The sequence below is a fragment of the Pinus tabuliformis genome, chromosome 4_1, assembly GCF_031772625.1.
Source record: "Pinus tabuliformis cultivar Carrire ecotype Pingquan chromosome 4_1, CPIR1, whole genome shotgun sequence".
Taxonomy (NCBI): Eukaryota; Viridiplantae; Streptophyta; class Pinopsida; order Pinales; family Pinaceae; genus Pinus; species Pinus tabuliformis.
The window spans coordinates 202396041-202423678 of record NC_142303.1 but is presented as its reverse complement, the minus strand read 5'-3'; the positions used below and the strand labels follow the sequence as shown (position 1 = coordinate 202423678).

At 38.9% G+C, this 27638-nt stretch overlaps 1 protein-coding gene across 1 annotated transcript in view; it reads left to right on the top strand.

Annotated features, from left to right (window-relative positions):
* The window catches only part of LOC149174922 (proteasome subunit alpha type-6), a 90433-nt gene that overhangs the window by 26177 nt on the left and 36618 nt on the right, over positions 1-27638 (top strand). The window contains exons 5-6 of the mRNA XM_089419456.1: positions 19011-19069; positions 19265-19347. Coding sequence (XP_089275582.1) covers positions 19011-19069; positions 19265-19347 — 142 coding nt within the window. The remainder of the gene's footprint in view (positions 1-19010; positions 19070-19264; positions 19348-27638) is intronic.

Here is a 27638-nt window from a genome sequence, read left to right as displayed (position 1 = left end):
GGAAATTGATATTGGGCTAATAAGAAAAATTGAAGTAAATTACTCTTAAGCATAGAACATACATTGTTATCCAAAATTAACAAGAAATCTAGGGCAATAGTTAGGGTTTTTCTATTATTTGATTTCTCATAAACTTGACTTGTGATATTCCATTAATTATTTATCATCATTATTATGCTCTTTTCATCATCAAGACAAATGGAAAACGTAGAAAATCATAAATGCAACAAGAGAACACCAAAGATAGGTTCCAAGCCAGGGGAAAATCCAAATAACTTTTTATAGAATCTTTTGCAAAGGAGACTTCCAAGACCCAAGACCCAAACAAGAACCTTCCAAGACTAGGCCAACCACCATAGAAAAAGTCTACTTTAACAAAGTCTGCTGTTACCTCCTGCATGACTCGAACTTGCGAAACCTTGGTCTCTACAGAAAATTCGCATAAGAAAAATAGATCCAAGATGAGTATCATCTTCCATGCCTTCATTGGTCTTCATCCTTCCTTCAAAGCCTTCACAATAGCTCTTTTGGCTGCAAATCAATACATGAGATCATGTGTGTTATGTGTGTTCCCAATAGAGGTTGAAGTCACCTTTTAATATAGGCTTTGGCTGGGCTAGAATAGGCCTCGAGGCCGACTTGAGTAGAGGCTGGCTGACTTGATCTTGGAGGTCTTCTAGACCTTTCTAATAATACAAATAATATTTTTCTTCCGTGATACAAATGCCCAATGGGTCTTTTACATCATTACATTGACTTTGACTCAAGACTAAATCCCTAGAGCACTCAATGGGTGCTGGACCTAGGACTAATATATATATATATATATATATAATTTCTTCTTTTTCTTCTTTTTGACAAATACAACAATAATTACATTATGTCATGAGTCAAATACAATTATGAAGACCGAAACTAGTTACAACTTTCAACACTCCCTCTTAACTAGGGAGGTATTCATAATTGACTATCAGTACATTGACAATACTTCCTTTGAAAAGTTCTCATAAGAAGAGTCGGATTGGTAAGCCATCTCATAAGCGATCTTCTCAGCTTATATTAGTGCATCTCATCATATTGACCAATAATGTCATATAGCAAGGCATTGACTAACAATTCTATCTCTCCACTAGATTAGAGCACAATGCTGGGGAGACAATGATTATAGACACCTTCATCATTCTCTCTCAAGGCACATAGCCCATTCAAAGGTTCACAAGGTATGTCCTTTTAGGACCATTCCTGACTTGGTTTTACACATCCTCAAGGAATCTCCTCTTCGACTACTCTTGCCTATTGGATGCCCTACCTCATCCTCAAAGAGTATTGGTATCGGTCTCAGATGCTTACCCAATCCTCCATTCTTTCTTCACGATTTGAAGACAAGAATGATGTGTCTATCTCTCCCTCTTAAGAATGAAGGATCTACTCATTCCTTTACACATGAAAGGAATATATCCAAGCTCCCTCTTAACCAAGGACTTGCTTCTAATATCAATTGTCTATTCTTCCATGGAGATCATGGTACCATCAGTTGCTTGTAGGCTTCCTTCTTCCGCATCATCAACTTCTATGCACATCGTGGAACCATCTTCTTTCACAACTTCTCGTAGGGACAAGTCATCACTTTCTATATCATCAATCTTTATCAATGTTCCACCGAGTTTCCGAGATGAGGAAACACGAGAGCGAGGATACGCACAAGGGGGACATATATAAGAAACCCCAAAAGTTCCTTTTCACAACTTCTCACAAGGACAAGTCATCACTTCGCATAGAACCCGCACTTAAGACTCGGACTCGACGAGATTTTATTAAACTTGACTACCCGTATAAGACCCACGGGTATGCAACAAGACCCGCATCAGACCCTTATAAGACCCGTCGACCCTCAAAAGGCAATTTTTTTTTGATTTTGATTTTTCTTTTCTTTTTTGGAAATGAGGTGGAGGGAAAGGGAAATTGGAGGGAAGAAAATGCTTTGTAAGCACCTCTCTTCCTTTTGTCATTCACTTGTCATTTGAGTGTTTGGCTAATTTCTCTGAGTGTTGAGTGACTCCATTACACAATGAAGGAGCTCTTGGAGAAGGCTAAAGGAGGCTTCATCGGATTAGACCCAGCTTTAGGTAGGCTTCATGAACCTTGTTTGAATGTTTTCCATGTAAGTTTTTCTAAATTTTTTGTATTCAGTTTAGTTTATTTTTGTTTTCAATTTTTTTATGTTTGCAATTTTTTTTGGCCTTGTGGTTGAGAAGTCCTCCTTAGCCCGCAGGCCTTATGGCTGAGTTTCTCAGCCACACAATGGCCTTGTGTGGCTGAGAAACTCAGCCACAGGCCCAAAAAAATTTGCAAATTAAAAAAGATTTCAAAACCAAAAAAAATTTAAAAACCAAAAAATTTTAAAATTTATTTTTGTTTCTTCTAGATTTTGTCACCATGCCACCAAAGGGTTCTAGAAAGTCTCATGATTTGGCATGGGCACATGGTCAACGAATCATTGTCTATAATGACCACCATGTCAAGTGCAATTATTGCAATGCCATAAAGCATGCAAGCATAAACAGGCTAAAATACCACCTAGCCAGAATTCCTAGGAATGGTGTGAGATGTTGTGAAAATTGCCTTGATGAAGTCACTATTGAAATGGCAGCTTCTTTGGAAGCCATTAAAGAAGAAAGTTCTAAGAGGTCAAAAGGAAGGATGAAATTGTTGGGATAGGTAGATCTTCATCTCAAATTGAAACAGATTCAAAGTCGAGGTATTGGTAACTCAAGTGTTGTGGCAAACAAGAGTATAACCTCTTTTTTCTTTAGTCCTCGTACAACTCTAGGATCTCAACCAACCTTGGATAGTTTTAATGAAAAGAAGAAGAAGGAGGCAAATATGGCAGTGAGGAGGTTTTGGTACTATAACAGTGTTTCATTCAACTATGCAAAGTCTTAATTTTATCAGCCCATGGTGGATGCCATTGCAAGTGTTGGCCTTGGATTCAAAGCCCCATCTTATAATGCACTTAGGGGAAAGAACTAGATGAGGAGCTTGAGTGTGTCAAGGAACAATTGGAGAGCATTAAAAGCTCATGGAAATTTACAGGCTGTACAATTATGTCTGATGGGTAGATAGATCAGAGGGGTAGAACAATAATAATTATGGTTTTAGCTTGCTCTAAAGGAATCATGTTCCTAAAATCCATTGATGCATCTGCAAATGTAAAAGATGCACATTTTATTTTTACATTGTTGGTTGATGTGGTGGAGGAAGCTGGTGTTACAAATGTTGTCCAAGTAATCACGAACAATGCAACAAATTATGTGGCAGCTGGAAGGTTGCTTTGTGCCAAATATCCCACCATTTTTTGGACTCTATGCGCTGCCCATTGCATAGATTTGATACTAGAGGACATTGGGAAAATGGAGTGGGTGCAAGATGTTGTGCAAGAATACAAGCAAATTACCAAGTATATTTATAATCATGCTTGGGTGGTGAACCTTAAGAGGGAATTCACACAGGGTGAGCTTAGTCGCCCAACTGTCAAATGGTTTGCTACAATTTTTTTTTCCCTCCAAAGCCTTTTGTATGAGTACCAAGCTTTGAGAAGAATGTTTTATAGCCAACAATGGGTATTTTGGAAAGATAGCACAAAACCAATAGCATTGTTTGTGAAAGCATCTGCCTTTGGTGATAGTTTGTGGGACAAAGTCACTGAGATTGTCAGCTTCACTGAGGCCCTTGTCAAAGTCTTGAGATTGATGGATGGAGATAAACTTGCAATGGGATATATTTATGAGGGCATGGACAAGGCCAAAGAGGCCATCATGACTTTCTTCAAGGGACATGAATCTAAATATCTCATTCACCATTGCATGTAGGAGGAGCATATCTCAATCCGAGCTTATTCTATAATGAGGGGTCTAACATTCAAAGAGATCTCGAGGTGATGAGAGGTGTCATGATATGCATTGAGAAGATGTTCTCGAATCAAGATATTCGGGACAAAATCAACATACAACGAGATATGTACAAGGAAGCATCTAGCATGTTTGGATTCAGCTCAAGTCAATGTCTCAAGGACAAGAAAATGCCTTGTAAGTGCAAATTGTTAGAACTTAGCTTGTAATTTTGTTAGTTTTCTTTTATATGTTTGGCATTGCAAATTGATAATCTTTGTTGTTATTTTTTTATAGCTCATTGGTGGATAGATTGTGGCACTGAGGCACCATAATTACAAGAATTCACCATCAGAGTTCTCAGTCAACCCTGCAATGCTTCTTCTTGTGAGCACAATTGGTCAGTGTTTGAGCACATCCACAGCAAGAAGAGAAACAAGTTAGAGCATGAGAGGTTGGAGAAGTTGGTTTTCATCTACTACAATCTTCGAATGCTCACAAAACAAGTGCAACCAAAGGATACAGATCCAATTTTATTGGATGCTATTGGTTTGAAGTCTGATTGGGTTGTGGAGGAGTCGTCTCCTGATTTGAGTTGGCTTGATGAAGAGACTAAGGATCTCTATAGTTTGCCATCTCAAATAAAGACTCCAAATACACTTGCCTCACAGTTGCTTCAACCTTCCGATGTTAGCACTAGCTCCACAAGGGCTTATTGTAGTCGTTCATGAGTGATGAGACTCAAGATTGTTATGAGACAATCATTTATCATTTATGACATATGTATTTGAATTTTGAACTTGCTAACATTTTTGATTTTAATAATGGAATCATGAGTCCTTTTCTTATTTAGTATCTATATGTTTTGCTTACAAAAATCGAATATGTTATGTTGTACTTTTATAGATATGAGATGATGTTATGAATTATTGCATACCTTGTGGTTTTTATAACTTATAAGGATTGGAATTGTCATTAGTTTTTTTGTGCATAAAATTTACCATATTTTAACGTTTTTTTTTGTATTTTGATGAGTCTTATACGAGTCTTATAAGTGTCTTTTAGGAGTCTTATACGAGTTGATGAGTCAATAGCGTGATGAGTCTTATACGAGTACGCGTCGTGCAACATTGCTTCAAACTGAAAAAAAATTAAAAAAAATGAGTTAACTAAATCAAAGAGAAACATGCATACCTTCTATTTCAATCAGTCATCTAGTCTACTTCAAAGTGCTCCCCGTCACGAGTCTTCATGATGTTGCAGCTGTATCAGCAAACCTCTAGGAAGCTTGCTCCAAATTTGAGAGAGTAGAAAATGTCTGTAATATTATCATTTTAAGTATGGGGGATTTACGCAGTGCATTATATTAGATATCATTTTTGGGATTCAACTGCGTTAAGTAAGTCATTCACGTATGACCCATTTCCATGAGAGGTAGTCGTAACTGACTAATTTCTCATGATTTTTGAATAGTTCACTTAGCACTCATTGCATTGGGTGATGCTCACAGGGGTGAAGAAGTGGGATTGAAACTAGTGAAATGTGGAGAACGAATCACATAGCATCAATCATCACTTCCGGGGCTTGCACCCGGTAACCAGGACTTCCCAGGAGGTCACCCATCCCAGAACTCCTCTGGCTCAAGCGCGCTTAACTGTGGAGTTTTTCCCCACAATCAAGCCCACTTAGCTTGCTACCCCCGGAAGTGATGATTGATGCTATGTGATTCGTTCTCCACATTTCACTAGTTTCAATCCCACTTCTTCACCCCTGTGAGCATCACCGATGCAATGAGTGCTAAGTGAACTATTCAAAAATCATGAGAAATTAGTCAGTTACGACTACCTCTCATGGAAATGGGTCATACGTGAATGACTTACTTAACGCAGTTGAATCCCAAAAATGATATCTAATATTATCATTGTCCTTCTTCTACCAAGTGAAGAAGTCTTCACATGAATCCATCCTAATGGAGGATCCTTGAATGACCCTCTCCAATTATTTGCGGCATGAACTTCTTTACTATTATGTGCTAGACGACTGCGACCAATGCATCAGGTTTTCATAGCATCAGGGTTTCATATAACAAATTCTTCTAGACGATTTTCTTCACCAGACATCTATGTTCTCATGGCTGATCTCTAGATGAATCTTTATATTAGAGTGCCCAAGGATCCAACTTGATTACCAAGTTACCATTCTCAGGGTCCATCTATTTCCCTTCGTCTATTATGCTCACCAAAACATAGGATCTGCTTTACATATCCTCCTTCCAATGCTTTCTTCATAAGGCACCTGCAATGTTATTTGACAAACACTACCAAGCACAAAATGCGATAACAAAAGTATGATATTAATTTGTTAATCTAGGGTTTCCATGCAACAATGGAGGATGGAATCCTAGGGTTTCCAAGTACAAACCCTAGATCTAGTTAAAAATTAGATCATCATCCTCATCAATTATTACTAGGGTTTATTATATGCCCTAGATACTCTACAAGCCTTAGAAATCATGACATAGGGTTTATGAGGGAACAAGTAACTTAGGATTAGGGTTTTATCATCACTAGGGTTTCTCATGAACCATCTAGGGTTTGCAATCCTAGACATCAACAACTTTCAATAATGAAAACAACAAACCCTAGAACCATATAAGGTACTAACCCTAAACCATCTCTTGGTAGATCTTTAACAAATAAATATACTACACATACCTCATGATTACGTACATTTGTCCTTCATTATTATAGAAGTTGCAATACGGGCTTCTTTTGGATGCCATGTTCTTCTTACTGCCTTCAAAAGTGAAAATTCCCAATGATGTCAAAGACATGACCTAGCTAACACAGGTATTGCAATCTTCATTAATGTCATCATTAAACCAAGTGACCAATTGTAGTTTCTCCTTGAGACAAAGACCTTAGTTGATGTCAATAGGTTTGTCACCTATACTTAGATTCTTCAAATTCAGAGTCGTCTGTAAATGCCTCTAATAATGGATCAGGGTCCTCTTCAATTGATCTTTTAACAATAGGTTTGTCTCAAGTTGACTCCAAAACGTTGGAAACTTCTATCACTGTTATGGATTGCTTCTTTCTTACAGGCTTTCCCTACGATGATTTTTATAATAGTGCAGGTCCCGAGAAGCTAGATGCTTCCAATAGGATACCCATCCAATGGGACTTCAAGAAACCAAATAAGGATACCTTTTTGAAAGTTGATGTTGTTGTTCCTTTCAATATAAGAGTTGCTATAGATCCTTAGATAAACTTCAGAGGTGCATAGAAGATGCTTCCAAGGCGATAGTATTCACAACGATCTTATTTCATTGCCCTTTTAAACGGAACACTTGTAGCTTTCTTAGATCCTCTTCAAAGTTCAATGTTCTACTGAAGATGACCTTTCAAAATGGGTTAAGTATAGGGATCTCCTTGACAATCTTTAATAAGACACCTTTTAAGGTCGTCTCTTTTGTCACTGTATAGGCTCGGTCCTCTTATATATATCAATGTTACACAATTTACTGTCTTGCCTAGGGATTACATATGCAGGTATTCTGAAGATGACCTCAACCCTTTTTTAGGGTAGCTATAAACATTGATCAGACCTTCAAAATGAACTTGAGAGAGCTTCTATAAGGTTCCCTTTGCAAATAGACTTCTTCACTGGTCACAAGGACTACTTTAGTCCCTAAGGGACACCTTAGATTTTGTAATTCGGTCACCTCACAATTGTGCACAAATCTTCATAAGATTCAAACTTCACAAAACTTAATGAATCTTTGGATTTGTGTAGCCCCAAGACCTTTGCAAAGTCTTTAAACAATTCGATCTTGGCTCCTGTCTACAAGGAGCTTTTTGCTGGAGCTCAGGACTACAAGAGATACTTCAGAAATGAATTTTTGCCACCGTATGTTATTGCACATAACCCTATCGGACTTTAGAATGGATTTCAGACCTTATAATCTATGCACAGAACTTCGCTCATAAGCACAAGGAGCTCAACCTTGACTAGGATAGTTTCCTAGCTATTCAAATCTCCAAATGAGGTTGTTCGGCTTCCTTGGACTCTTTTGCTCCTCTAGTTCAGAACTGCTGCCAATTCACATAAGTGATGACCCTTATACAAACTGAGAAATGACTTATTCCAATGCGGTCCTTCTTCTAGGTAGTTCGAACTTCAATGTTTGACTAGAAACCCCTTTCGTTTTCTCATAGAAGTGATCTTTGCTGGCTTTATGCGATCATCCTTAGCTCTGATACCATGTTGAGAAATCTAGGGTTGCAGTTAGGGTTTTCTATTATTTGATTTCTCATAAACTTAACATTTTCTTGTGACATTCCATTAACTATTTATGATCATTATTATGTTCTTTTCATCATCAAGACAAATGCCAAACATAGAAAATCATAAATACGATAAGAGAACAGCAAAGATAGGCTCCAAGCCAGGGCAAAAACCCTCAAAAACCCCTTAACAGGGGAAAACCCATAGCACTTCTTCTTATATAATCTTTTGCAAAAGTGACTTCCAATACCCAAGACCCAAACAAGAACCTTCCAAGACCAGGCCAACCACCATAGAAAAAGTCTGTTCCTTTAACAAAGTCTGTTGCTACCTCTTGCACCACTCAGACTTGTGGAAACCCTGGTTGCTACAGAGAATTCACATAAGAAAAATAGATCCAAGATGAGTATCATCCTCCATTCCTTCGCTGGTCTTCATCCTTCCTTCAAAGCCTTTGCACTAGCTCTTTTGGCCGCAGATCAATACATGAGATCATGTGTGTTATATGTTGTGCCCAATAGAGGTCGAAGTCAACTTTTTATATAGGTAGGCTTTCGTTGGGCTAGAATAGGCCTTTAGGCCGACTTGAGTAGAGGTTGGTTGACCTGATCTTGTAGGTCTTCCAGACCTTTCTAATAATACAAATACTATTTCTCTTTCGTGATACAAATGCCCAATGGGTCTTTTACATCATTACATTGATTTTGACTCAAGACTAAATCCCTAGAGCACTGAATGGGTGCTAGACTTAGGACTACTGGTTGTGGGCAGGAAACCCATTCTCAAAATAAATAATTTCTTTTTTAAAAAATAATTTATTTATTTTTTCTTTCTTTTTGATAAATACAACAATAATTACATTATGTCATGAGCCAAATACAATTATGAAGACCGAAACTAGTTCCCTCATAAATATATATACCCAAAAATGTTGTCACTCCTGCATATATTGTGTCGCAATGCCAAGCAAGTCTTGATCTCGTTTTTCATTAGAAGGTAGGCCGAAAGGTCATATGGATAACCTTGGTTCCTTTCTAGCACTGTAAACTTCCTACGAACCGTCTAGATTTGATGCCTTTAGTGGGTCGAGACTCCATACAACAACTTTTGGTGCTATTCTATCAATTCTTTAAGGAACTCGCAACATATTTCTTCAAGGATAAGCTTAATATCCTTCTCCAGTTAACCACAAATAAAGGCTACTTTAGGAAGCTCAATAAATCTAACCTTTGCAGATCATATCTCTTGACTAGCCTTTAATCCGCAGAGATTATATCACAGATCACAATCTCAGGGCTGAATGCAACATAACTTGCGCAAAGAAACTCTTAAACAAAAAGGCCGAACTCTATCAACAAAATTTCAACTTCTTCACTGGGCTCAAAAATTGCAGAAGGACGATAGATTTAATTTGGAGGTTTGATGCATGGCTGTAACCCTTCATCAAGAAAATAATCCCAAACGAATCCCCAAAAACCAACCAAAATCAAAACAAAAATCCTCTCTACTAATCTTACGCTATCTCCTCAAGGGCCAAAAAGTCTTGAGCAATATCACAAAAGATTGTTCGTTCAAGTGCTTGTTGGAGGAAGGCTAAATGAGGTCTTTAAATAGATTTATCATGAATAATGGAGCGCTTTCAAAGAAGAGCCGTTAGAGAACATTTAGGATCATAATCTCTTTGAAATATTGAATTTTATTTCGAATAAAGCCCAAAAGATGAGGCCACAACCGCTTTTGAAGTTGGGTTAATGATTTTCCTTTAAAGCCAAGACTCTTTGAAGATGAAAGACTATTCTTTAAAGTCCTTCAAAAAGTAAGTTAATCCTTAAATCTAACCTCCTTGATGTGAATGATATGTTGCCCAACACAAATTTCCCACTTCATCTCCTTGTAGGGTTTTAACCCATAGAATGGGTCCTTCGTCTTCTAATAGGCATAGTCCAAAAACCATGAAGAACCATGTGGGGTGCCACATACCACCAAAATTAGTTCAACGAGGAGAATCCAATGACGAGGATCTCCAAGAGAAACTTAGTGATCTGCATCTTTGAAAACCCTCAACAAGTGCGGGTTATGTCCTTAGTCCAGGGAACCCAAACCCTAGAGCTAGGGTTTTCAACCATCCTTTAGTGGAGCTTCTAACTTGATGTAATTCAGACAAATATTAAGAGCATTCATTAATAGTTTAACATCAATGACATGCGTTTAGTCAAAGTCAAACTCTACGATTGACATCAATGACAACACCATTCAGCAGTAGGTCCTCTGCCCTTGTAACACTAAGTTGCAGGTCTCTTGATTTCACAATGTGGTATGCTCTGTTGCAACATGAATCCTAAGCCTTCTCTACTGCAATCCTTAATTGTTTTCCAGTCTACTTCAACACTTTTTATTGAGGAGTTTTTATTGCTCCGACAACTTTGGAACTAGATTTTTCTTGTGATGGAAGCATCCTGCAACCTTGGGTTGAAGTTTGGCACCTCTCTAAAACTATATGCCAAGCAATAAACTTGTGAACCTCCATCGGAGCAACGAGAAAGGAAGTGACAATGTGTTACCTGGCATCATAAAAGGTCTTTTGAGGAATTTATGTGTTTTCTAGTATTATTCCCCATAAAGTCAAAACTAAGTGTAAACCACTTTTTTTTTCATAAATTTTAAAATTGATCAAAGAAAACCTTATTGGTCATTTTGCATAGACATTGTTGCAGATAAAATCTAGTGCAGTTTTTGCACAATTTTTATAAGAAGTGAACTGTTTGAATTATCACCTTGCCTATGATAGGTGTTACTCATCGAGTTAAAGCCAATTTCAAATCTATCTTAGCTTCAAAATCTAAGAGACAAAGATTGAAGCTTGAATACAACAATGTTAGTCTTCTGTTGTTGATAGTATGTGTACACCTATTGAATCTCCCACTCCCTCTCCTATTAATTGGTATGGGTATTGGTACATTTTCCACCATACCTTTCTTGGTTCTCAACACAACTTGGAGAGTACCAAACAAAGAAACACTATACATGAGGTAGTTTAGAAAGACACAGTTACTTTTTGGTTTTGTTTGGACTTCCCCTTTAACCTTGTTAGATCCCCATATTGGTAGGCCATGATTGATGCTATTGCTATGTGTGGCATGTGCAATGTGCTTGGATGTGAATCGGCATTCCACTATTGCAAAATACAATTTTGAACCAAAACAACAATAAAAGTATAACACTGGAGCTCAAAAAAGAAACCAAAGAGAGAAGAATAAAAGAGTGGGTGTACTTGCATGCCAAAGAGCAGATTGCACCCGCAGATTCATATAATGGAGGAACACCTCTCCAAAATATAATCAAAGAGTCACATGATTTGATTGATTGATAGATATGACTTACTACTAGACTGGGGGAAGACCCCTATTTAGATGAGAAAGGGTTAAAGCCTTAACTAGCCAAAATTACATTTATGGGGTAATTAGGCTTTTGATTTAATTAATTAATATTAAATGTGCTAATTGTCATTTTGAAGCTATATTTAACATAAGTGGCCTTGTGCAAAATATCAAGGATTTAATTTTATTATAAAACTATGAGCTTACATACAAAATTGCTTACGTACATAAATTTATTTACATTATAAAACTCTTGTGTTTCCGTACATAGTGTGCCCTTCCTTTTGAAAGTCTTAGTCCCCAAATCTTGAGAACCAATGAGTAGCTATGCTTGCTATGCTTTTTCCTTTTGCTTGAATTGATATAAGCTGTGAGAAAGATCTTTGATGAACTAAATGAACAAACTCACTGTACTCTACCGAAGATGCTCAACAAGGTCACAAGGGTTGAAGTCTAGCTCAACCAAGACACTAAGCTTTGGAAATAAGTGATTGAAAATGCCATCTACATAGGATGTAAAAAGATGGTTGTAGGGCAGGAAATTTTTTTCCAATGGAGAAGATTCATGCCAAAAACTCTTTTTCCCACTTGCTTATGATCATCCTTTGATAATTTATGCTTCTCTCTCAATTAGTGCATGCTCCTCACTAGTAGGATCATCATAAAGAGGAATACATCCATTTAAGAGGTATTGGGAGATCTTCTTTGCCTCTTGTAAATTCTCTTCGTTCATCATAGAGACAAACAAGTTCTTTGAGGATATGTTGGGAAATGTTCTTTTCCTCTTGTGAAATACTACTCACATGGAGATTCATCAGATTCATGATATAGAGGAAATACCACAAAGAGAAGCTCAAAATAGTTATGTTCACATAGTTGGAAGATCTCCGTTTTTCACAAACCTCTTTTGGATCCAATCATGTGTCTATTTCCTTTCATCTTCTATATTGAATGCAATACAAAATTTATCACACACAATCAAAAGTATTTGCAAAGTCTTTAATCTTGTTAGATCCCCATAATTTTAGGCCATGGTTGATGCTATTGCTATGTGCGGCATGTGCAATGTGCTTGGATGTGAATCACTGCTAATATTACAAAAGTCAAATTTTGTTGGACACCTAATCCTCAATGGGTTAGTGTGGAAGCCGAATGGACAAAAGGAGTCCAAGAGACCTTGGGATGTGAAACCCAACGGTCACAACATGTACTATAAATGTAAATCATTTGTTAATAAAAATTGTACTGCATGTTTTATCTTTCACTTGCTGCCCATGTGTGTTTAACATGGTATCAGAGCAGGCGATGGCTGGTCCTGCTCCATTTTGAGTCACTATAATGAGCCATTATTTTCCTGCGAATACTGACCTATCAGGCTCATTATTTTCCTGCGAATACTGACCTATCATTTAGGTTGCCTTGAGCGCTTGGCATTATAAGGGCTATTCATGGCATTTGTGCCCGTGGCTGGTTCTATCAGAGATTCTGACGAGCTTTGAGTGTTTGATGCCAGAAATGGCGCCCGTTTCTGAAGAACATTGGACAATCCTCTAATTACCACATTCCGTTGCTGCATCCACCCTTTAGCTGCTCCTGTGGAGTCTCTCTACTCCGCTCTCTATCTGCAATATTCCATATATTCCGACCTGCCCCCTCCACAGTCGCTGCCACTGTCTAAACACTGCATTATCTGCGTCTTCTGCGCTCTGCGTGCTTTGACTGTCCGACTGCATCTGAGCATTGGACGATGGCCTGAATTAAGAACAAGATGAAACCGATGGCATTGTTGGGTTTCGATTCGTTTTGCTGCTGGTGCATTTGCTCTTCCCTTGCTGCATGTCGATGCAGAATTTGAAGCAAAACGTTTTTGCTGATCACCGTGGTGCTGTTCCGGATCTGAAATAACGAACGAATGCAATTTCCAGTTGGTAAGATTACTCAAATGTGAGACCGAGCTATCTGGTATGAATACGCTCTGCGCTGGAGGAAACAGTGTTTGGTTTATGATGTTGCTGGGTTGTAATACACAATACCATTGTTTATGATGTTGCTGGGTTGTAATACGTAATACCGCCATTACCACTACTGCCATTTACCATTGTTTATCTTTATCGCCATTTACGCTTATTACATAGTTTTGTCCACCCATATGTTGAACGCTGCCCATGTGTGGGAAACCCAAGGTGAACAAGATTGCCAGCCTTATCAAATATGAATGCCAACACGTTTCAAGCTAATCTGGGTTTTCTCCATCCAAATAAAATGGATTAAATTCAGTCTGATGTAAATTATGAAGCGTTGCACCACTATAGTCATAGGTACATGAAATACAAGGTTTCGAATTTGCCTTTGGAAATGTAAAGAGGGGAAATAATCTCAGCTTGTTGAGAATCATAAAGAAAAGTGTGGAGACTTAGAAATTTTGAAACTGTTCAAATATTGTTGTTGTTTGGTATCCTGATTAATACGCTTTGCTCCTGACATATACACATTTGCTCTCTGATTAATAAGCTTTGCAATGCCGGAGCATCAATTCCTTCAAGTTCGTAAGGTTACCCAACGAAGACGGTAGTATTTCTAGGAAAGGGCATTTTATAATGAGAAATTCTAAATCCATGAGATTTCGAATGGCACCTGGCAATTCTTTGAAGTGTGTACCCAAGAAATGTAAGTTCTGCAAGGACCATTGACGGGCTGGTGCGTTTTGAAAGGTTTTTGAAGGGCTATACGCTGGTGCGTTTTGAACGCTGCCCGTGTTGAAACTGTGACTGGCTTCCACGTATATTGGACACTGTTTTGGTGTAATGAACGTTGTCTTCAATATTACTCCATCATACACTTCACGCTCATCAACTGAACAGGTGTTTGATAAGCTTCCGCATGCAAATGATAAAATTTGCCAGGAATTGAAAGGTAAGCTTCCACATGTTAATTGAGATTGCCAGTGGTAGAAATTTGCCAGACATTGAGATACTGATTGAGCATAGGCCGAGATGCATGTTCATATGCATGTGCTACTATGAAACCCTTGAAATTGCAATGTTGACTTAGTTTATATATCTGCATTGTTCCACATAAGATTATGAGATTATGTACAATTCTTTCTCTGGGAATCTGTAATCCCACAATTGTAGCTGTTCCACATGTTATCATGAATGGTTACAGTCACTATTGAACTTGACTATTCTTTTCCACTGGCCGAGAAAGTGAAGGAGTATTTGAAGGATTCAAGAAAGTTTGCAGTTGTTGCTGCCCCAGTGTGGCTTTGTATTTAAAATTCATTATAGTGCATTAATTCCTTGCTTCAACTGCTGCATAAAGAGTTTGGTGGGCTGATTGTAATCTTTTATGGAGAAAAGTTTTGTCGGTTGTTTTGTCAGAACATAATGCTGGTCATGAGTAAACTCTTATTTTCATGTAATGGATTGTAATCGGTGCTTGCTGGTTGAACTCTGATCATTTGCTGCACATGTATAAAGGATATTGCTGTGTACTGTGAGTAGGTATTACTTTTCTGCACTGAGTAGTAGTTGTAAGGTGTAAATCTGACATTGAAGAAAAAAAATGGCTAGAATCAGTGAAGTATTAGAGTTCCTCAAAACTCTAATGTCATCTACTACTCATGATACATTAAAAGTCAGCAAAGTTTCTCTCACAGATATTCAGGTCTGTCTACAAAATGCACAGGAAAAGATTGATTTTTTGCAGCTTGAATCACAGCTACAGCAAGAAGAGCTACATCAAAATAGACATCATTCTGAACCTGTTTTTGTTCAGAACATTGAGACAACCACCCATCAACAGCAAGTTAATAATGTTACCTTTCATTCAAATAAAGCAACAGTTGTAAATGCAGATGCAGAAACTCAGTCTGCACTTCCCAAGCCCATCATCAGACCTTGGGAACAGCTTGTCCACAACAAGCACAGAACTGGTCTTGGATATGACAAGGACTTGTCCTTTCATATTCCAGACTACTCAAAGCCCATTCAGTTTCAGAGTGCTGGATTTATTCATGACAGTTCACCTGCTCCTCATGACAGTTCACCTCCAGCTGTTCCAGATTCTACTCCTCTTCCACCGCAACAACAACAACAGATCGTAAAATGCCAACACTGTGACCGAGTTGGCCATCTAAAAGATCACTGTTTTGATCTTCATCCATGTAAGCACTGTCATAAAACCAGTCATTCTTCAAACAGATGCTTCAAAAACAAACGTCCTGCAAGAACAAAGATTCATCTTGGATGGATCGCTTCTTGGCAATGGGCATCAACAGCCAAGAAGATATTCCAAACACATGTCAAAACTTGTTCCAGAGTATTGAACAATCTTGCAGTTGAGTTTTCTCCATCATCTCACCTTGTATCTGACAGGGGGGGAAATGATGGTCATCTACAAGCTTCAAAGTCACATCAAGCGAGCCTGAGCCACAACCTGCCACACCAATTTCAGAGTTGTAGCCAGAAACAAAGATGCCTGTAAACATGCCTTCAGTTGGCAATTTGGGACACTTCCTCTAGCAGAAGACTTCAGCTTCTTCCCAGTTTTAGAAGAATTCCAGGAACAAAATTGAGAACACTTCCTCTAGCAGAAGACTTCAGCTTCTTGCCAGTTTTGGAAGAGTTCCAGGAATTGCACTAAGCATTCCAGAGTTGTTGGTCATCCTTAAACCATCACAGGTTGAGACTTTCCTTTTCAGGTTGAAGTTTTACCTTTTATGCGGGGTGAGACCTCCCTTTTATGGTTGAAGGTTTCCCTCTTTAAAACAACAGGATCACTTCCTCTAGCAGAAAACTTCAGTTTCTTGCAAGTTTTGGAAGAGTTACGGGAACTGCACTAAGCGTTCCAGTGTTGGTGGTCATCCTTAAACTACCGCCCTTTATACCAACATTTTGAGAGAGCACATTCAGCCTAGTGCTGCCATGCATTTTTGCACATTTTGTATTATGGCTCTTTTCTTGGACTCATACATAACCCTTCGGATTAAGGGGGGGAATGTTGGACACCTAATCCTCAATGGGTTAGTGTGGAAGCCGAATGGACAAAAGGAGTCCAAGAGACCTTGGGATGTGAAACCCAACGGTCACAACATGTACTATAAATGTAAATCATTTGTTAATAAAAATTGTACTGCATGTTTTATCTTTCATATCTCTCTTGCTGCCCATGTGTGTTTAACAAATTTGAATTGAAACAACAATAAAAGTATGACAAGGGTGGAGCTCAGATGGCAAAATAAAGAAACAAGAAGAAAGCATTCGATGTACTTGCACACCAAAGAGCAGACTGCACTAGCAAATTTGGATAATGGAGGAAGGTTTCAAAATATAATAACAACAGTGATGTGATTTGATTGATCGATAGATATGAATTATTACTAGAGTGACCCCTATTCAGATTAAAAAGGGCTAAAGCCCTAACTTGTGCCTTAGGTTACATTTATGGGGTAATTAGGGTCTTATTTAACTAATTGATATTACCGTTGCTAATTGCGTATTTGAGGCTGTATTGCACATAAGTGTTCTTGTACAAATTATCAAGCACTAAATATTACTATAAAACTATGAGCTTACATACAAAAGTGCTTATGGACATAAATTTATTTGCATTATAAAAATCTTGTGTTTTGGTAATGCCCCCTTTGGATCCCTAAAAAGCTTTTTCTCCGGACTAAAGAGTAGCTCACCCGTGTAACTACTTCCTACTTCCTATTCCTTTGCCCTTTGCTTGATTTGATATAAGCATTGATAAAGATCTTTGATGAAATGAACTCACTGACTATACTCCACTGAAGATGTTCAACAAGTTCACAACGGTTGAAGTCTAGGTCAACCAAGAGATTGGGTAATTGGGAATTGAGTAATTGGGCATGCCATCTAAATAGGATGTAAAAGGATGTTTGTAGGGCAGGAAAACACACGTCTGATTGAGAAGATTCATGAAGAAAGCTCTTTTTCCACTTGCTTATGACATTCCTCAATAATTTCTGGTCCCCTTCAACTGGTACATGATTCTTACTAGGAGGATCATTATAAAGAGGAACAGGTTCATCGTTTGGATATCTTCTTTGCTTTGTTTAAATCCTTTATGCCCACCATAATGGGGAACAAGTTCATTGAAGAGATTTTGGGAGATCTTCTTTGCCTCTTGTAAATACCGTTCACATGGAGACTCATCAGGTTCATCATATGGGGGGTACCATAGAGAGAAGCTCAAGTAGCTAATTTTACATAGCTGGAAGATGTCTATTCTTCAGAAACTTCATCTAGAGTCAATCATGTGTATATTTCCTTAGCATATTCATCTTCTACATTGTATGTAATACATAATCTATCACATACATTCAAAAATATTACCAAGGAATTTTAATAAACTTACTTGAATATTTTCATGCTCCTTTTCAACATTTTTTCCCAATCAAGCCTTTTATTTAAAAATAAAGATATCTTGCATTCAATTGATTTCCCCTCCCAACGAAAATCTAAAGCTAAGGATTTGTGTGCTAGACATCTTCTTTTAACAAGACAAATTGGCACTTACTGCAATTGAAAGTTCTGATGAGTTTCTCCTTTTTGGCAGGGGTTTGGCACTGAAAAAGGAACAACTTTCAGAGCTTCTAACTTTGACCCTGTTTCATGAAATTACCTATAAGGCTATACAATCATTCATTTTAATGCCTTGTAATTGTACTTTCCAAAAAAAATGTCACCTTAATTAGAAACTCCAGCTGAATGTTATCCTCTGTTGAAGACAGGGTACAGAAATGGTGTACATGACTGGACAATGTTATTGAGCCATTTTGGATTTGTAAATTGTGGTGACTGCATCTCCCTTGTTTTTCAAGAATTACGGGGAGGTGCTCATTGGACGTGCCTGTGAGTTTAGTTTCTAACAATAGCATTTCCTCAATCTGAATCTCTAATAGAAAAGTATGCCCTTTGCATTGCCAAGATCTTTTTGTGTCATATAGATCCAATTTTTCTCTAATACCTCTTGAAATGTGCCCAAATGTGAATTGCACACTACTATTTCAAATTCATATGTGACTTTAATATAATATGATATGATTGAATATCAAAATTAGCTTTATGTGGCCCAATCACCTTTATCGGGTAATTAGGTTCTTATTCAGCTAATTAATCCCAAATATGATAGGTTATCTTTTTGAGATCAGAAATGGCCTTGTAGAAAAGATACAAGGAGTAGATAATATTACAAAACTATGAGCTTAAATACAACATTGCTCATTTACATCAAATTATCTGCATAATGCAAATGTTGTGTTTCGATTTTTCATATGCAACAACATGGGGTTTAAAACCCCTGCTTCTAGATTGATAGTGTCTTTTTTCTTATAATTTGATTTGCATGACAACATATTTTAGGTTTTTGATTTGAATTGTTTTGTTCTTTTATCTCTAATTATGCAATATGCTCTATTTTGTATGATTTGCAGGCTTGCAGATAAGTCTCAAGTTTATACACAACATGCATACATGAGACCACTTGGAGTAGGTCAGTGCTTGAAATATTTTGATATAAACTGGGAAAAAATCCTATGGTTCTGCCATTACACTTCATATAAACTGAATGTTGACCAGTATGAATGAATACAGTGATGTTTGTATGCAAAAATGCTATTTGCTATGGTGGTTTTATTATTTATTATTTATATGATTTTTGCTTAACATGCACTGGTTGCTTGCACAGCTGCTATAGTACTTGGTATTGATGAAGAGTCTGGACCTCAACTATTCAAATGTGATCCAGCTGGTCATTTTGTTGGTTATAAGGTATAGACATATTCTCTCAGACATTCTATATAGCAGGGTCTCTATATACATTGAGTAGACTTTTGAGAATGGTCGATGGGTCCTTTTGTTAGAAGGGGCCATTAAGATCTGTTACAGTACATGTAGAATGAGACTTGAGTCTTGACCAATTATGGGTATGAATGATTTCATTACCACTATCATTGCTTTTACTTAGATATGTGAATTTTTTAATTATGCTACATATTTGTGATCTTTGAGAAATGTATGAGTAATTCAAATGAGTTTCTTTCTGTTAGAAATGCATACAGAAAGTCATTATATATACATAATTGTGAGTACAAGGGAGCAACATCACACATTGAACATTCATGCCATCTTGCATTGGAGGATTTGGGGCTTTCTTAATTTTGGACGGTGATGCCATCTTGTGGACATTTTTTATAGATAAAAGGCTTGCTCCTATATTCCTCAGGCTTTTGTCTTCCCAACGTGTCACTGCTATCCTTTGTGGTGCTTTCGGTGAATGTCCATGCGCTTCTTGAACCTTCACCCTTCATGTTATCTCTAGGACTTGTAGTCAAGGAATTGTATTAAATCGAAATAGTTGGAAGTTCGAACTCGCTTCAAATGATTTCTTGAACCCTTCATTTATTGCCTTAGAAAACCATTGATGTAGCACTTGCATTCATTGCATTTGTCCTTTTTTGATTGTTTTACTATCGTGATAAGGCATGGTGGTCATCACAAACACTTCATGCTTGTTGATGGAAGTTTGGGACCTTTGTCGACTTTAAACTTGTGCTTGTCAATAAGCCCTAAGCCCTTTGTTGATAACTGCTTTGTTAATGATTACTCTACTTGTGGTTCCTTGTCGATCAAGTCTCTTTAAAAGAAACATTTGTCAATCTTTTCTCTTGTTGATGACATTGCTTGTTGATCACCAAGCTTGTTGGCCACTTGGCTTCTCAATAGCCAAGCTTGTTGATCACTTGGTTTTTCGTTACCTTTGTTGGTTGAGGAGCCCTATGTTAAGGAAGTTGTTACTAATCATCTGTTGTCTCGATTATCTACTTTATGATTGACTACTTTTCAATGACCCCTTGTTGACCATACCCCTATCATTCAATGTCTGTCAATTTTCCACTTGTCTACTGTTGCCTCTAGGTCATGGGCCTTGTCCACAAATCTCTTGATGATTATCTCCAACACTTAACCTCAATCTCTGGAAGTTTGTGTTGAGAAATCCAATAGGGTGGCAAGTTAATTGATTTCTCTTATTATGACATTATCTTGTGATGTTTCATTATTATTATTCCTTCTTTCAATTTATCTTTTCCTTATCATCAAGACTAATGTCAAACAACAATGAGAAGAGGACACGAGATGTAGTCACACAGCCAGGGTAAAACCCACTCTAGCGGAAAGCCCGGTCAAGAATTTTTTCTTCAGTAGATTCAAAACAAGATGGGACGACCAAGATGCTTAGAATCTAGACTAGAGACTCCCTCCATCAAGTCATCCTTGTTTATTCATCAGTTCTGTATTCACAGTCTACTTGTGCTTCAATTCTGTGGCAGCTTTCTCATACTTGAACCCGTTGCATCCCAAGACAACTTCCTTTGGTTTCGGTCCTGTGACATTATACTTCTATCACCCTTATTTGTCTCACACTCCAGTTCTGCGGTGGCATCATAGCTCAGCTTCTATAACACTTCTATAATGGCATCAGAACTCGACTTCTACTTCAATTCTGTAGTATCATAACTCGGCTTTACACTTCTGTAGTAGCATCATAACTCGACTTCTTCATTTTCTGTGGTGGCAGCACATACTTTCGGTCCTGTGACAGTAATCCAAGTTTTGGTTCTGGTGTAGCCCAATAAGATATTCATGCTTCAACTTGAAATGATGGTTCAACTGAATTATACTTCACTGTGATCCATCAAAATTTCTCTCTGAAATTATACTGAACTTTTATCTCTGAAATTTCCGCGAACTGTGTGTCTATCTTGTGGAGCCAAGTATACCCTCCTATTTATAGTTGTTCGTTATTAAAATAAGTTGACATGTGGAGCTGACTTGTTGGTTGTTATTTTGGAGGCCGACTTGCAAGGAGACTTGATGGAGGAAGATTTTGACCAAACAAAATTGATTTTGGACTTAAATAAAAATCCTAAAGCCTACAGTGGAGGCTTGACCTATGACAATTGACCCAAGCATGAAACCCATGCTTTAACAAGTCAATCCAAATAATAATAAAATTCTTTTTGCTTTATTTTGACAAATATATTTCATTTTTGACTCAAGTACAATTATGAAGATTGAACCTAGCTGCATTCTTCAACACTCACTCTTAACTAGGGAGGTATTCATACTTATATATCTATAGAGGTACCTGGAAGATCTCATAACACATGATCTATGAAGAATTTAGGCACCGCAATGCCATGGACTAGATTCCTGACTAGGGCAATCTATCTAGGTAGGACAAAGATGGACTAAAGCTTTCAACCTTTCTAGGTACCTTCAGGCTTGCTTACTAACCATCAACCTAAGGATCTAGGTTGTTAAATTTGGACAACTAGGTCCAAACTCCATGTTCTGATGCTCAGATTAAGAGGCTAATATTTTTGTTGGATTCCTCTTTCTGAGAGGTGTAAAATCCATATAAAAATAGTCTTAATCCGATGAGCAGAACTTATATTTTGAATTTATTATTCTTAATAAATTATATGTGCAAAGGTCAGCCAGTTTTGTAATGTAGGCTCACATGCCCAACAGATGTGTCACACACCCTCATTGATGGATATATATATACAGGGAAAGTTGGAGAGAATTTGATCACAAAAAACAACTCACATCTTCCTCTCTCATCCTAAAAAGTACGAGCTACCTGAAGGACGAATTTCAGCCACACGTGGGAAGGACGAAGAAGATTTTTCTGCTGCTAGGGTTTCGCAGAAGTTTGACCAGCGTTGACTTTGGTCAACGCTTGGTCCAAACAAGCTGAAAACTTGTGGGAGGTTCGATTTTTGAAGGCCATACTACCTGGCACAAAAATCGAGGTCAAAGGGTTGACCGTTTTGCTGCTGCGTTGACTTTTAGCTTGCTGCCCCTGCGTTAACTTTTCAGGACAACGTTGACTTTTGTAGAACTGACTTGGGTTGACTCATCTACTGGTTGGAGGGTTGTTGTGACACATGCTGGGCTGGCTGACCAAAGGAGACTTTGCTGGTTGAAGCATCCTGTTGACCGCCGAAACAAACACATACATTTTTCTTGTTTCTGATTTGTCTTCTGTAAGATCTGCTTATATGTTCTATCTGCATTTTGCTTATCTACTTGTATGATTGCTGTGAGAAAAGTGAAATTGCTCTTAGCATAGAACATCTATAAAACTTTACATGGTATCAGAGCTGAGGTGAAGACAAACTCTATCTATAGCAATCATCATCGAAGGAAATGGATTCCTCTAAGCTTGAATTCAGGGAGAATGACAAGCTGACTGGAAGTGATGACTTCCATGCCTGGAAGATGTTATTAGATCTCAAATTAGAAGATCATGATCTCCTAGATCATGTGACAGGGAAGATTCAAGAACCTCCATCAAATGCCTCTGCTGCTGTTAAACACAAGTATAAGAAGGGAGAAATCAGAGCAAAACTGCTGATCAGGGAATCCATAAATAAGAGTCTGGTTGCCTACATATCTGAACTAGGCACATCCAAGGAGATGTATGACAAACTGATACTTATGTTCCGAGTAAACAATGTGAACCAAGTGCTATTCCTCAAGAACAAGTTGAAGAATATGAAGAAGGGCCGAGACGAGTCTATTCAAACTTTCTTTATGAAGTTGACCGAAACCAGGAACAATCTGCTAGCTATTGGGGAGACAATAGCTGATCGTGAGATGGTTCTCACCGCACTTGGAGGACTTCCATATGAATGGCAAGTATTCACAACTACCATTCTCAACAATAATACCATCCCTAACTTTGATGAGCTTCTGTCTAGATGTATGCAAGAAGAAACAAGGATGAAGGAATTTGATAATGAAAGAAATGCTGCCTATGTTGCTCATTCCTGAAAGAAGAACTCTGGTGGTTCCAAGGACAAAGGAAGGACTAAGACTCAAAAGAAGAAGGGTAAATGTTTCACCTGCCATAGGACTGGACACTATGCTAGAGAATGCCCCTTCCAGAAGAATTCTCCCGATAGTGACGACAACAACAACAACCGAAGGAATGGGAATCAAAGAAATGACAAATCCAAAGGAAAGAGGAAGGCTCACTTTGAAGGAAACCATCCACCTTCTAAAAGGACCAGAAATACCAGGTACGAGGAGTCTAATGTTGTTGATAAAAGAAATGAGTATATTCTAATATCTGCTCTCTCAGCTGCATCTCCGCCCGACACTATGGATGTCTGGCTAATCGATAGTGGTGCCTCAAGACACATCACCGGATTCAAGGAAGCACTTTCTGACATGGTTGAAAGGGATACTAATCTAGAAATTACCCTTGGGGATAATGCCACTTATCCTGTGAAAGGGACCGGGACTGTGACCCTCCACTTGTCTCAAGGACAAGTCCTCCATCTACAAGATGTACTCTATGTACCCAAATTGAAGAAGAACCTTGTGTCTGTATCTGCCATGGAAGACAAAGGATTCAATGTAACTTTCTCTGATGGAAAGGTACTCATGTGGAAGAAGAGCTTCAAGGAAGCTATCTCAATTGGTTTTAGAGTTGGTACACTCTACCAGGTTGGAGGGAGTCCGTTGGAAGCTATGACTTGTGATACTATCCGTCAAACCGAACTATGGCATCGAAGATTTGGACACCTTCATTACAAGGCTCTTCCCGAAGCAAGGAAGGTGGTGACAGGGATGCCTGATTTTGGAAATAATCATAAAGGTGTATGTAAGGGCTGTGCTGAAGGAAAACATACAAGGGGACCTTTCCCCTCAAGTGTCACAAAGACATCTGAGATATTGCAACTGGTCCATTCTGATCTTTCCGGTATGTTGCCTGTAACATCCCTGGGGGGATGTTCTTACTATATGACATTTACTGATGACTTCTCTCGCAAAACCTGGATATACTTCTTGAAGAAGAAGGATGAGGCTTTCATGTGGTTCCGTACCTTCAAAGCCTTGGTGGAAAATATGACCGGAAAGAAGATCAAGATTTTGAGGACTGACAATGGCACTGAATATGAGTCAAATGAGTTCAAAGACTTTTGCAGAGAAGCTGGCATTAAGAGGGAGACTACCACTGCATATACTCCTGAGCAGAATGGTGTTGCTGAACGCAAGAATAGGACTATTGTGGAAGCTGCCCGTGCCATGCTATGTGACCAGGGTCTTCCAAAGTTTCTGTGGGGAGAAGCTGCAAATACTGCTGTGTACATTCAAAACCGATGCCCTCATTCCGCTTTGGACTCCAAAACTCCCGAAGAGGTTTTCTCTGGTAAGAAACCTGATGTCTCACATTTTAGAATTTTTGGATGTCCTGTCTATTTTCATGTGCCGAAAGAAAAGAGAAGTAAGCTGGACGCTACTGGGAAGAAAGGAATGTTTGTGGGCTACAGTGAGACTTCTAAGGCATATAGAGTCTATGTACCTGGTCAAAGGGAAGTAGAGATAAGCCATGATGTCACTTTTGACGAAGATGCTTCCCTGAAGAAAGTAGTAGATCTTCCTAGATCTGAAGAAAACCATGAAGAAAGACCTGGAAATCTGGAAGAACCCCAGGATGAGACTATGCCTGATGTTGAAGAGCCAATGGACCCTATTGATCCTTCCCCTTCTCTAGGAAAGAGGCCATCATGGCTCAGGGACACCCTCGAAGATGCTGAGGGTCATGCTGCCCCAAGGGGAACATTCCGAGAAAGCAAGAAGCCGTGTAGATACCAAGGGTATCTAGCTGCCATGAGTACTATTATACAATCTGAACCTGGATCTTTTGAAGAAGCCATCAAGCATCAAGTTTGGAAGGATGCTATGCATGAAGAATATGAGGCTATTATGAAGAATGATGTCTGGGATGTGGTCCCGAGACCGAAGGACAAATCTGTTGTCACCGCTAAATGGCTCTACAAGATTAAACATGGATCTGATGGGAGTGCTGAAAAGTTTAAGGCAAGATTTGTTGCCCGTGGCTTCTCTCAAAAGGAAGGAATTGACTATGACGATATATTTGCACCTGTGGCTCGATATACCACCATTCGATCCATCATAGCCCTTGCTGCTACGCAAGGATGGAGTCTTCATCAGATGGATGTCAAGACTGCTTTTCTGCATGGTGCAATAAAGGAAGAGGTGTATGTAGAACAACCTCTGGGATTTGAAGTTCAAGATCGAGACACTTATGTCTGCAGGTTGAAGAAAGCCCTCTATGGGTTAAAGCAAGCACCCAGAGCTTGGTATGAGAGGATGGATAGTTACTTGATGAAGCTGGGCTTCACTCGAAGCAATGCTGATCCAAACCTTTACTTTAAGGTTGAGGAAGGAAAGCCTCTCATTCTAGTGCTGTATGTGGACGACCTCTTCCTGACAGGTGATGACCCTCTCATTCATCAATGTAAGAGGGAGCTTGCTGCTGAGTTCGAGATGAAAGACCTAGGACTGATGCACTATTTCCTAGGCCTGGAGGTCTGGCAGAGACCTGGAGAGATTTTCCTTTCTCAAGGAAAGTATATTGTGAAGCTTCTGGAAAGATTTGGGATGGTGGACTGTAAGTCCGTGTCGACACCAATGGAACTCAACTTTAAGAAGTTGAGTGGCAGCGCTGCAGGGCCTATCTTGGCCAATCCTACTGAGTATTGTCAACTCATAGGAGCTTTGATGTTCTTAGTGAACAGCCGTCCGGACATATGTTTTGCAGTGAATACTTTGAGTCAACAGATGGTTGAGCCTCATCATTTTCACTGGGTTGGTGCCAAGAATCTTTTGAGATATCTTCGGGGCACGATAAACCATGGGCTGAGATACACTGCCGGAGTGTGATACTCCGGGGATATACTGATGCCGATTGGGCTGGCAGTGTGGTGGATCGTAAGAGCACATCTGGATGCTGTTTCAATCTTGGTTCTGCTTCGATCTCATGGATGAGCAGGAAGCAGAAGTCAGTGGCTTTGAGCACCGCGGAGGCCGAATACATTGCTGCTAGTATGGCCTGTTGTGAAGCAGTTTGGTTGAGGAAGCTCTTTAGTGAGCTATTCCAACATGTGATAGATACCATTGTAATACTCTGTGATAATCAGAGTGGGATTCGTATGACTGAGAATCCTGTGTTCCACGACCGATCCAAGCATATTGATATCAGGTACCACTTTATCCGGGATATGGTACAGCGAGGCGTCGTAAGGCTCGATCATATAGGAACTGATGAGCAGGTCGCGGATATTCTCACTAAGCCCCTGGGGAAGGTCAAGTTCCTAACCTTCCGTGAGAGTCTTGGTAAGACCCTATGATGTGGGTCCTGTTGGACAATGAGCTCTGGGAGCTCTGGGGGGCTTTGGGGATAGCTTCTCGGAGCTATAAGCACTCATAATGCTTCTGTCCCACCCTTGTGATTATTGAGCTGGTTCGCCACTCATTTAATCTGTGCCCCGTATGCATCCTACCCATTGAGTTCAGGGCTCATGGGAAGTACCTCTCATTTGGCCAATGAGGTGTGGAAAAGCTAGAGACTATTAGCAAAGACTGATGGACGCATCAGAGATTGCCGTACTCTCTATCTAGGATGGCATGGTCCAACCACTTGATCTGGGATCAAGATTTGTGAGGTCTGGGACCTCTGGACTGATTATGTCAGTCGGGGAATGATGTCTTTGTGACTGACCCACTTCTGTTCTGAAATAAAGAAGCCAGCGAAGCAAGTTTCGGCGGGATGACTCACGATGTTAATTGCACTAATAGATGGAGTTCTCCCTAGTTGAGAGGGAGTGTTAAATTTGGACAACTAGGTCCAAACTCCATGTTCTGATGCTCAGATTAAGAGGCTAATATTTTTGTTGGATTCCTCTTTCTGAGAGGTGTAAAATCCATATAAAAATAGTCTTAATCCGATGAGCAGAACTTATATTTTGAATTTATTATTCTTAATAAATTATATGTGCAAAGGTCAGCCAGTTTTGTAATGTAGGCCCACATGCCCAACAGATGTGTCACACACCCTCATTGATGGATATATATATACAGGAAAAGTTGGAGAGAATTTGATCACAAAAAACAACTCACATCTTCCTCTCTCATCCTAAAAAGTACGAGCTACCTGAAGGACGAATTTCAGCCACACGTGG